General features: G+C 40.1%; 1 protein-coding gene across 4 annotated transcripts in view; it reads right to left on the reverse strand.

The window, feature by feature from the left end:
- Positions 1-335: 335 nt before the first annotated feature.
- TEC (tec protein tyrosine kinase) overlaps positions 336-13,245 on the reverse strand; it is a 134,633-nt gene continuing 121,723 nt past the window's right edge. For 3 of the 4 annotated variants that reach the window (XM_077136800.1, XM_077136798.1, XM_077136799.1), the window contains 4 exons: positions 5,890-5,954; positions 2,982-3,100; positions 2,742-2,899; positions 336-1,421 (listed from right to left, as the gene is read on the reverse strand). In XM_077136800.1, the coding sequence (XP_076992915.1) occupies positions 1,338-1,421; positions 2,742-2,899; positions 2,982-3,100; positions 5,890-5,954 (426 nt within the window). In that variant the 3' untranslated portion in view covers positions 336-1,337. The remainder of the gene's footprint in view (positions 1,422-2,741; positions 2,900-2,981; positions 3,101-5,889; positions 5,955-13,245) is intronic. The other variant, XM_077136797.1, reaches the window with a different exon arrangement.

The following is a 13,245-nucleotide window of genomic DNA, read 5'->3' on the forward strand; positions in this document are numbered from 1 at the left end:
TATTGAATAGGGATTATTCTGCCTTTATGAAACGGGATTTAGGTTAAAACATGGCTTTTCTAGGGGACATACATACGTTCAAAACCAGCACATTGGCTATAACAGACAATCTCATGGATGTAGCAACCAAAATCTAAGCAGGTCTTCTGAAAAACAGCTGGGGGCTGCTCACCACATCACTTTCTCCACTTCTCTTGGTAGCATTGTGTATTCTGGTCTCTGCTTTACCTGAGCATCTGCTTCCTTCTCCTCTTTGTCCGACAGTTTCCTCTGCATAATCATAGCTTATGCTCTGCTAAAACTTGAGCTGGCCCCTGGGTCTTCCTTTCAGTGGGGCAGTTTTTGTTGAGAACATCACCCAATCCTTCTGCTCCAGGACCCAGCACTCCAACTATATAAAGAATCTGAGCCCTGAGGTAGATTCTTGAGTCTGAGAATCTCAATTTCCCCAGCTTCAATTTACCACCTGATTCCAATTAGCTGGGGACAACATGGGCAAGCTCACTTAGCCCAACACATGCACTCTTGGGGGTTTTAAGCTGGACAGGCTTCCCTAAGATACCATCAGAGTGAAAGGGGGCATTAGCAATAGAAGGAACCAGGCTTCTTTCTCTTCAGCAGGGAATATTTGATCTCCAGAGGAAAAGGGAAGGACAGTGGTAAAGCACAGTTCCTGGTCCTAAGAAGGTCAGTTCAGACGTTAGAGAATTAGAGGTTTCAACTAAAAGACCACTCAAATTTCTTATAAATATATAACTTTATATATTTGATATATTTACAAAATATACAGTACACAAATATGTTTCAATGTATTACTAACAGCCGTCTTGAAAACACAGATGATTTCAAAACAAAATATGGGTACTTATCCGAGGTGGGCTCCTGATTCACCCAAAACCCACATCCCAGCTAAACTGCAGGGCCAGATTACTGTAGAAGGCAAAGGGAGGAGAGGAGTCACTGAAACATGGCTCTAATGTCTTTCCCTTCCCAAACACCCTGGCCTTCCACTGGCACCAGCTAACCAGCCCCCAAGTGTACCCTAAAATGGGGAAACCCTGGAGCCTGGGAGCCTGGCACACTGCGGACATTCCAGTTCCTGTGGAATGAATAAAAGTGTTTTTAATCACGATCTCTAAGGCAGCACTTTCACAATCTGGAAGATTCAGTCATCATCTTAGGGTTTAAGGTTGGTCTGGAAGCAAATGCTTTAGGTGTTCCCATTTTAGAAGTAAAACAAATTACACATCCGGGTGCTAAATAAATTAAAAATGAGCCCCCAAATGCCATTTTTCCTTTGTGCTTTGGAATCTGGGAGCCACCGGTCACAACACCACTTATCTTCCAAAAGTTTCTTCACATTCAACGAGTTCATCTATTGTGCGCAGCAAATCTTCAAAGGAAGGTCTTCCCTCTGGCCTCTACAATGACAAAGCAAAGAAAAGCTGTGGGGTCCAGACTCCATCCCCAAAATAATTTCTCATTGCTCAAACTCATATAACGTAGTATGCTGAAAGCAAGGCATGCAGTGCTTTGAATTTGGAACATACAGGCATTTACCTCTAAATGGGTCTGTCTCAGTACCTTAATCCATCCTGTATGTACTGCAGCTAGATTGATCTTCCTAAAATACTGCTTTCACACCCTTTTATAAGAACCTAATAGAACGCTTTGTGCCTGCTAAATCAAGTACTGCTAATTTTCAATGCCTTCTTTAACCCATCCCTTCCCCCCACGCCCTACTTACCAATTTCATTTCCCACAAAAACCCTCACAGGGACTCTGTTGTGTGTCAAATCAATCATCTCTCTCATATACACATGCCATATTTATTCCTGCCTCCTTACTTTGGCTCACACTGTTCTCTCCCTACTACCACTTCCTCCCCAAAAGGCCTCTTTACATCCCAATGCTCTTAGGAGACATTAAAGCAAGTGATTGAGAGCACAGGCTTTGGAGGCAGACAGGCCCCCTGCTGCTTGGCAGCTAATTGGCCTTGGGCAATTGTCAGCTCCATTAACCATGGTCTTCTCATCTACAGAGTGGTAACAGAGTACTTACACCTCAAAGAGTTAGCTTGTGAATTAAATCATACTTTAAAAATGTAAAGCACTTATTACAGTACCTAGCACCCAATATATGTAAGCTAATATTATTGTCTTTCGAAAGCAATTTCTAGGGCAGGCCTTGTGGCTCAGCAGGCAGAATTCTCACCTGCCATGCCAGACACCCGGGTTCAATTCCCAAAGCCTGCCCATGCAAAAAAAAAAAAAATCATTTATGTGTCTAAGCTCTTCTGTGAGATGATATTTCCATATGTGGGGAAGGAAAACTTACAAAGACTGTGAGAAAAGAGACTTGAGGGAGGTGGTGTTTAGATAAAGAAACCCTCTTAGGTAAACAAGAGAGACAGTACTTCAACCCTACAGGAGATTTACTGAAAGGAAAAGATCTACTTCTCCAAGCTTATTTATTCCCTGAGTCCCAAACTCCTGTGACTGGTAGGTTTCCCACTTGGGTGGGGGAAGGAGCCTGAATTTGCTGAGTTAATTATTAGCATTATCTATTTCCCACCATCCAAAACAGAGTTGACAAAACTGACTTTCCTACCTAGAGTTTGAAACTACCATGAAACGTGCACCATCTCACAAAGGCTACAAAAACTGTACATTATCTATCTACTAAACTCAGACCCCCTAAATGTTTAGAGATGCCAAATGAAAGCACAAACATATTTATACCTCCTGCCAACATCTCAGCATCATCTCATATATGTATTTGGATGCCAACTTTGGCCGGTAGAGTCGGTGTCCGCGAGTAACCATGGTTACCACCTCATAGTTGGTATTTTTTTCAAAAGGCATTCTGCCTTCAGTGAATACCTCCCACATTAAAACACCTGAAAAAGGAAAAGGATTACCAAATGAAACAGCTACTTCCTCCTCAGAGCAGTCTTGAAGAAATAAGGAAATGGGTCTTACCAAATGACCAGACATCTGACTTGCTGCTAAAACGGCTATAATTAAACACCTCCGGTGGACACCACTTCACAGGAAATTTTGCACCAGAAGAGCTTGTGTATTGATCATCCAGAACATACCTAAAGTAAAAGACATCGCTGGGTTACACGTCTGAGCTACAATTTATACTGTGCATGTGCGCTTCAATTTTATCTTACTCAAAACACAGTTGCCTTGGCTGAAGTCCAACAAGCATCCGGTTGAAGCTAACTGTTTACCTCTGTGGCCATGCCTGGTGATTCTCATCTTCCTCTCAGTTTTATTTAAGTGCATGAGATGGATGCATCATAACATTAGTATCTGTACTTTCATTTTTCTGTTTTTCTTTTATAAGGCAAAAATGCAACAAAAACAGTTTGTAATTTCCTTCTGTAAGCAGATTTTCACTTTTAAGCAAAATTTTACCCAAAGGTCCAATATGTGAAACATATACAGCAGAGCTGCTCTAAAGGAAGTGGCAGAGATGTCTAATTACCCACTGTGTGTTGCCCCATGATTCCACAGAACACAATTTGAAAAGGTAAACTGCATGTGAAAAAGCAAATTCAAAATAACGATGTAAATGGTAGCTATATATTTATATATTGCAATACCCCCACATACCTGCAAATTCAATCCTATCCAGTTTCTCTATGTGAACATATTTATGTCCTTCTGGAAGGATCTGGTAACAGTGGCTATTCTGGGGGAGAATTTTTGATTATGGGTCATGGATATGGGGACTCCAGTCGTTTCTGTAAAGTTTTCAGTAAATATTTGCATGAGGAATGTGCTTATGAATATGTACATTTAATTTTTAAAAGTCACCATGAGTCAATTCCTGAAATATTCCAGTAATGACACTGTTTAGACAAAATAGTGTTTTTGCTGTTTAGGTAAAGACGATGGCTCAGCAAAACAGCAAGCTGTTGGCTGGCAGCCACCAGGGCTGAGTCAAATTGTTAGTCAGGTATGGGAGTCTGATTTAGTGTACGAAAGGTGTTTTGAAGAGGTTGATGCAAAAGCATGGATTGTCCAAAGGCCAAACATATGAAAGTCAAGGACTGCCTGTCAGACACAGAACATCTTTATATAAAGCAAATAACAGCAACTGGGTAATGAAGTCCTGACAGCCAGAAGTTCTGGTCTTATTTCTGACAGTAACAATTTTCTAACCTCCCAGCACTGAGTTTCTTTAGGAGCTACACCTGGCCACATATGACCCTATCCTTGCCTGCCTTTACATCTCACCCCATACCCTGCTCCTTGGGCTGCCTGTGGATGGGACAGCCACCCTGGCTGTCCTGGACTTCACGCTTTTACACTTGCTGTTTCTTCTACCTAGAATACCTCATCCCTAGATTTTCACCTAATCGGACACTTCCTGCCTTTTGGTTTCCACTCAAATACCTCCACCTCAAAGAGGTCTTCCTGGACAGCTACTTCTGAAATAGCCACCATCACCCCTGCCCCCCATCACTCAGCAGTCCCCGACCTCTCCCCACTTCCACCAAGTTATCTCTATCAGAGAGATATATCAGCAAAACACACACACTCACACAAAGGATTGGCCAACTTTCTGTAAAGGGCTAGATTCGTAAATACTGTAGGCTTTGCAGGACATATAGTTTCTGTTACAAAGATTCAGCTCTACCTTCATGGTATGACAGAGCCAAAAGCCACACAAACAAACGAATGAGGCTGTGTCCCCATGGAACTTTATGGGGATTTGCATTTCAGATAATTTTGTCATAAAATACTCTTCTTTTAATTTTTTCCCGAGCATTAAAAAATGTAAAAACCATTCTTGACCCCCAGGTCAAAAAGAGATGGTGGGGCAGATTCAGCCCACAGGCCACGTCTGCTGACCTCTGCTCTACCATGTCAGCATATTTTGCCGCTTTTAGCATGTATCACTATCTGGGTATAATTTTTTCCCGCAGGTCTTCTGTTTGTCACTCTTTCTGAGTGTAAGCCGTATGTTGGCAGGGACTTGGATGTTTTGTTCTCTGCTACAGTCCAGCCTACAATAGTATCTGGCATATAGTAGGCACCCAATTATTTATGGATGGACAATGGATGGATGGATGGATGGATGGATGGATGGATGGATGAGTGGAAAGAGGGAAGGAGCAAAGAAAAGGATAGGAAAACAGTAGTTTTAAAAATCTCTCCTAATACTCTTTGTAATAACATTACAAAAATTAAGAGACTAAAACATTGCAGACGTGGACAGGATAAGAACTTTACCCTAAAACACATTTCTGTAAAACAAAAGATTCTAAAAATCTAATCCTCACGAGGACGAAGAAAGTGTATCACAGACTATACCACCACCTAGTGGAGAGAATTACTAACATCGCGATATGTACTTGGCTATTTTAGTGAATTTATTTATCTAGGAAAGTCAGGAAGATCTTCTTTCTGGCTTGGGTAATGCATTTCATCAGTGCAGACTATTCTCATGCTTAACAATCCTATAAGACAAAGGAAACATCACCTAAAACCACATAATGAAGCATTAAGCCTTAATAATTTCTCAACACAGTTGTTTGAGAAAAGACCGAAGCTAATAGTAAAATGAATACATTGAGCGATTAAAACATTCAAAATATTATAATCTAATTTATTTTAATACCTTAAATAAAAAACACACTAAAAGCATAAAAAGCAATTCATTCCCCTATAAAAAAATAATGGTTACTACCAATATTTTGTTAATAGAACAAAAGATGTGGTTCCAAACTGGCTCTTAAATAGGCACTGGAGGAAGATGACAGAGCCAAATTGCAAAGAAAAGGCCACACTTCCTGTACTTTCAAGGAAAGGTCAGTTTCATATCAGTTTTCTTCCAAATTTACAGAAAATTTTCACATATACTCAACCATACCTGGCCATTCCAAAATCAGACACTTTCACAACTCCCGCCTCATTTACTAGACAATTTCTGGCAGCCTAAAAGAGAACATTATAATCGTATATTAGTTATGAAATTTCACAATAAAAGTAGAAAAAAACTAAGATCTGTTTATATTGAATTTAGTGTAATGCAACTAACATTTGCAGAAGGTGGAAATGGCAACTTTATAAATTGTTTTTATCCCTAGAGAGCTGCCTCCAATGTACATTTGAAAGAACAGGTAGTAAGATCAGAAAATCTGATTTGCAGTAAAGCATTATTAGATAATCTCTACTAATTGTCATACCTAAACAAGGATTAATAGAAGAATCAACCGATTTTTGATCCTCCCAACCTATTTTTATGAAAATATCCAATTTTCATATTGATAGTCACATCTCTTGGAATCCTTAATGCATGTCCTCACTAGGCAAAGCTAACAGCACACAAACATAAAGATGATGGGTGACAAACTTTTACCCAATGGTTTATTCAATGATTGGAATTCTCAATCCCAAATAGTCAAAAGAACAAGCCTTGTGCAAACATGGTTTGTTTTGTCATTTAATTTATAGTTTTTTGCTCATTGCTTCAGGTTACAAGGTTCAAGAAAATAATTTGGTAAAAAAGATATGGTATTTCTCACTGGGGAAACCCCGGATACTGTGTCAAACATTAGGGACGTCATATCAATAGGCCAAGCCTATCTTGAAGCAAAAGTCACCTCCAGAGGACCTCTTTTGTGTTCAAGATGTGGCCTCTCTCTCTCTCTAAGCCCAATTCTGCAAGTGAAATCATTGCCCTCCTCCTGTACGTAAGACACGACATTCAGGGGTGAAAGTCTCCCTGGTGGCTTAGGAGATGACTTCCAGGGATGAGCCTGGCTCTGGCACCATGAGGTCAACAACGCCATCCTGATCAAAAGGGGAGAAAAGTGTAACAAATAAGGTATCTGTGGCTGAGAGAGTTCAAATAGAGTCAAGAGGCTACTCTAGAGGTCACTCTTATACAAGCTTCAGTTGGACCTTGCTACCTATCATAACTTGCCAAACCCCAATTCAAATCATTCCTGCTAATCCTAAAGAACACCTAAGGCATTATATAAAATTCTACAAAGGTTCCATAAATAGGGTAACTTTCCAGAAACCTACAACCTCCAGATGGGTCCTGAGACCAGATAAGTCCTGAAATACAGAGAGGCCAGCCTTTCCAGAACATCAACTAGTTCCATCCTCCATCCCATATTATCAACAGCCCCTTCCAACACGAAAAAGTTAGGATGGGCATCACCCAAATACCCCTGAAGAGTGGGAGAAAGATCAAAGGTGATGGTAGAGTTATACAGAGAAAGTAAAATTTAACAAATGAGTATGAGTGCTGAATCATTATACTGATACTTCTTTTAGTCTCCATTATCTTAGAGCAGCTAGTAGCAAAAACCTAAAATTGTGGAATTGTAACCCATACCAACCTCTGAAACTAACTGTTGGGATGTACTTTGAAATTTATTGGGGTTTTTTTGTATATTTAATGTTATTTTTCACAAAAAAAAAGAAAAAATAAGAGAAGGAGAAGTATAACAGAAGACAAAGGATTTAACAAATGAGTATGACTGAGGAATCATTGCATTGATATTTCTTTTGATCTCCAGTGTCTTGGAGCAGCCAGAAGAAAAAACCAAAAAAACTATGGAACTCTAACCCATACCAAACTTTAAAATCTATTCTATAACTACTTGCTAAAATGTACTTGGAAATTTATTGCTTTTTTGTATATATATTTCACAACAACAGCAAAATTAATACAAGCAACAACAACAACAAAAAGATGTTATTTCTCAGAAGGAAGATAAACAGCATTTTTTATAATGTAAGCCATGGGTTAAGATGTATTTATTCCTTATTGCTCAGAAATATATTTGTGTATGTGATGATTATACCAATATGAGGTTCTTTCCTGCTGAATGTACATTAAGAGTCTCTCTGAAATGAGAGCTGTTGCCTGTATTAGGCAGGGTTTTCTAGAGAAACAGAACCAATAGGAGATATCTATATGTATGAGATTCATAAAAATGTGTCATGCAATCATAGGAATATGAGAGTCCCAAATTCATTGGGCAGGTTGTAAAGTTTGCAACTCTGATGAAGGGTCTCAATAAATTCTACAGGAGAGGCTTGCTGGCTGAAGAAAAAGTGAAAATTCTCTCTTCTCCCTTAACCATCTTCAAAGATTGGATCCAATCCAGTTGATAAGATTATCTTGTTTTTGCAGGGGATGTGGATGTAGTTGATAGTAGATGCAATCACTCATAGCTGCAATCAACTGACTGATGATTTAATAAACTAGCCTTCTGGTCTATCAACCAGCCACGAAATACCCTTGCAGTAACGGTTAGGCCAGTGCTTGCCTGAACAGACAGCTGGGCACCATCACCTGCCAAACTGACACTGGAACCATCACAATCCACCCGTTTTCAACCTGGCCGCGATGCACATCACCTTCAAACATGCTTAATTTCTAAACAGAGCACAGTAACAGACATATGTTTCACCTAGCAATACTCAACTATCCTGCATACAACTGAATCTCTCCAGAATAGTGTGCAAGTTGTTAGGTAACATTCACTTTTTCTATTTTTAACATTCATTCTTAAACTTGATATTCCATAACTAAATACTATAACTTGAACAATACGACTTACATCATATGACAAGAGGAAAACAAGATATTTGCTTTATGTACAAATGCAAACATACTCATAAAAAAACAAGGAGGAAATATCATAAGATCACAGTCCTCATTTCTGAACTGGTCACGTGGTCGTCATTCATATTTATCACTACCTTATTCCACTATCCATTCCATGTTTCCTTTATCCTCCTCAGCAAGCACTTCAGCTGGCCGTGGTTCTTTGCCTAGTGGGGTAACTGAAAGCTTCATTACTGAAGTTTCCAGGCCATTAGTACTGCCTGGATTTGGTTGCTGCAATTTTCCAATCACAGGGCATGGTAGTACTAAGACATGCCCCAAGGGATCTTCTGCATTCCAGGAAAACGCTTCATGTCCACTGTGTAGCTGCAGTCCTATTTCCCCGTGATAGGATCAATTGCCCCAGACAACTGATTCAGGCCCTTCCTTGCCTGTTCATTCAGAGGCATGAGAAGCCCAAAGTGGTCAAGTGGCAGTCTTAATTTCCACTTCAGTGGAATCATAATTGTGTTGATTTGCTCAAGCAATGATACCATAACCGGTTAAGTTTATGATAATCCACTGTCTTCCTCAAAGACCCATCTGTTTTCTGCACAGGCCAAATAGGAGAGTTGAATGGGCATGTGGTGGGAAGTACCACCCCTGCACCTTTCAAGTCCGTAAGAGTAGCACTAATTGCTGCAATCCCCCCAGGAACCTGGTTTTGCTTCTGATTTACTATTATTCTGGGCAGGGGTAGTTCTACTGCTTTGACTTGGCCTTTCCTATCATAATAGCCTTCACTCCATCTGTCAGGAAACCAATGTGGGACTTCCGCCAGTTGCTGAGTATGTCAGTTCCAATTAAGCATGCCAGAATTGGGGTATTAACCACAAAATGGGTCTGGGGACCCACTGGACTCACTGTGAGATGGACCTGAGCAAAAACTCCATCAATCACCTGACCTCCATAAGTCCCCACTCTGACTGGTGGACTAGAGTGATGTTTTGGGTCTCCTGGAATAATTGTCACTTCTAAGCCAGTGTCTAGCAATCCATGAAATATATGATCATTTCCTTTTCACCAATGCACAATTAACCTGGTAAAAGCTAGGGGTCTCCTCGGGGAAGGCAGGGAGCAAGGTTAATAATGTAAATTTTGGGCTATGCAACAGCATTCTTCCCCAAGATTACCTGGCTCTCCCTCATTCAAGGGGTTCTGTAAACGAACATCTGGGAACTGATTAAGGGGCTGTGACTCTCTATTTTTATAATTCAAGTTAGACTTCTGTTCATTTGACCTAGAACTCTTCTGCTTATACAACAAAGTAAAAATTTAGCAGAATGCCCATCTATTTTAATTCTAGGTACCCCATGATCTACCAGTCAATGCCACGAGTGTCTGTGAGTCAAATTATTATGATTGCTGCTTTGAGTCTGCTGTCCATTATAATGGCCATGCCCACCCTGTCTACGGTGATTAACTGTTGCCACATAGCTTCTGGCAACTTAGGATCCATCATTTCAGCTCAGTGACAGCAGATACTACAATACTATCTGACCTACAAAGTAAGGCAACTACAGAGCTCTTCAAGGATGATAGAGCTAACCTCACAAACTTACTCCTCAAGATCCTGGTGAAAGGTACATCCTCTGGACATTCCTGGGGTATGTGAACAGTTTTTCCATAATAAATCCACTCTAACATTCCAATCTCTCTAAGCCTCTGGATCCCCTCATCTACATTATACCAGGGTAGTTCTAGCATTTTGACCTCAGGTAATGTCAGCCACTTTTTGGTCCATGTTTCGGCCAACCATCCAAACAAACTGTTAATACCTTTTCTAACTCCTCAAGCTACAATCACTGAAGGCAGATTCTCTATTTAGAGGGCCCATATCAATAAAGTCAGCTTGATCCAACTTTATATTCCTTCTCCCATTATCCCATACCCTTAATATCCATTCCCATACATATTCCACTGATTTCTGTCTATACAGACTAACTCACACAGTTATTTTGGAGTATAGTGTACCTCCTCATGGGTCATACTTTATACCTCCTCATGGGTTACACCTTTCAGGTCCTGTTGGGATTTTAGTCTAGGTACAGGTCTTGAAGAAAAGAGGTTGAGCAGGATCATGAAAAGAATTAGAAGTGTCTTTCAAGCCAATTATGTCAGCACATTCCATTGCAATTTCACCTGGTGAAAAAGGATTAATCGCTCTAAAGGAGTGAGGACTGTTTCCCCAGTGGAGGTGGTTACAGGTTTAGCAGGCACTGAAGTACTGATCTCGTTAGGTGGAAGTTGGATGTCACACTCCTTTGGGCAGACTGGAGGCTGGGAAGCTGTTTCCTCAAGGCAGGACAGAGATCGGATGGCTGTTTCCACAGAGTAGGCTGGAGGTGGGGTATTTCCTCAGGACAAACCATTACAGGTTTATCTAGCAAAGATGCAATAGAATCCAGTATTTTCATGTCCCCACTGCCACCATATGCCCCCATTCCAAGTTTCCGGATCCCATTCTTTTCCAATCAAAGCCCTTACTTTAATAGCAGATACTCTATAAAGTTGAGATTTCAGTTTACATTGTGGATCCACTACTTGCACAATGAGGCACTATATCTGATTTTTGGAGATCTCAAGTCTACGACCACAGGAAATAAAATTTTCTTTCAGGGGACACATGGAAACTTTTACATCTTTTATACGGCACTTAAGTTGCAAATCTGAAGACTTCAGCTCATCCCTTTCCCTTATAACTGTATACAGCATATCTAACAACCACCAGTCAGTTTCATTATACTCCTCCACTTCACAAAAGTCTGTAAGGTATCAAAAACACTCTCACCAGGAGCGCTGCCTCATATAAGCATAAAATTCACAGGATTAAATGGTGATATTTGCATATCTTTATTGACAACTCACACCATGGACTGTCAGGGCCATCCGGATTATTGGAAATAGCATCATTAGTGCCTTTGAGTCAAAACAGAGTAGAAAGGCAACTGCAAAAACCCATTTTTAGGTTTCAGGTTCTAAAGAACCACTCCTGGTACCAACTTGGAATTAGTCAGCGTTCTCTAGAGAAACAGAACAACAGTAGAGATCTGTAAATATGAGATTTATAAAAGTGTCTCATGCAACCATGGGAATGCAAGAGTCCAAAATCTACAGGGCAGGCTGTGAAGCTGGCAGCGCCAATGAAGGGTCTCAGTGAACTCCACAAGAGAAGGTCTCTGGTGAAGAAGTGAAATTCTCTCTTCTCCTTTAAGCATCTTCAAAGATTGGATCAAATCCATCTGATTAGATAATCTTGTTTTTGTAGGGGAGTGTGTCCTTAGTTGATAGTAGATGTAATCAGCAACAGCTGCAATCAACTGACTAATGATTGGATAAACTAGCCTTCCGGTTTATCAACCAAGCACAAAACATCTTTGCAGAATGGTTAGGCCAGTGCTTACCTGACGGGACACCTGGCACCATCACCTGCCAAGCTGACACCAGAAGCTAACCATCACAATACCCTTTTCCTGGATTTGCCTCCACGATCCTATGAAGATTTCCCACAATGCCTTCATTTCAATTATCAGCAGGAATTTTCACCCAGTATTTTAAAAGACAGGAGCATCAGAGTCATTCCTTAAGAAAAGAAAGACTAAATGTCTCTCTTAAATTTCCATACTCCAACATTGTGATTAAATATACAAATCCTTAAAAGAAAGAAAAGGCCCCTTGAAAAAGATAACTTCTTAAAAAAATATATGAATAAAGCTGTTTCAAAATTTTAAAAGGATCTTTGAGAACTAAAATTAGCTCAGAAAGGTGTGGCCTATAAAACATCTCCATATACAGCATAACAAAAAATGGATTCAAAAGATCTAGAATTTTATCAGAAGCAGTCAATGAATTTGAAGTGAAGACAGAAATAGTTACCCTCCTAACAGCTAGAGGCCCCTCTACATATCTTTCAGCTAGACCATACACAAATAAGGCCTGAGTATTATACTCCCAGCCCAGCCCCATCGATACCCAGAAAGAAGAAGCTGCTGTAGTTGCAGCAGGTATATCGAGCCTCTGAAACAACACAGAATGCTCCAGAGTCATAATCATTCTGCGTGTTATTGAAAAGAAAAACAAATCATCATCACCATAGCCATTTTCCTTATGTCCTTATGTTTTTGGGTTAAATCTATTCCTACAGAAAATCTGAAAACTTATGTTGAATGAATGGAGTAGTCACTGATGATGTGACACTGCCACCACTCTGCAAGCTTTAGCAGTGGTGAAGCGATGCTGGCAAACTGCTAGGAAATGGCAGTGGAAATTTTGGAGCCCGTGGAGTTAAAACATAAAGGCTTGACACTGTATCCCAATTTTCCCATTAACCAGTAGCATAACTCTAAAGAACTTGTTCAACCAGCCTGAGCATCAATCTCTTCACCTGCAGACAGGGATCATCAAATGTACTCTAAAGGCAGCTAATAATAATATGATGACTATTTCTGAGTACCTAGGTGTACTCACTTCACAATGATATGGGCTGAATGTACAACTTATGCTCATGAATAGCTTAATGACACATTAAAATACTAGTAGAAACTATAGAAAAACATTGAACGTGTTCAAAATAGAAATTCTGAACAGTGTTTTTTCACT

Source organism: Tamandua tetradactyla, chromosome 19, assembly GCF_023851605.1.
Source record: "Tamandua tetradactyla isolate mTamTet1 chromosome 19, mTamTet1.pri, whole genome shotgun sequence".
Lineage (NCBI taxonomy): Eukaryota > Metazoa > Chordata > Mammalia > Pilosa > Myrmecophagidae > Tamandua > Tamandua tetradactyla.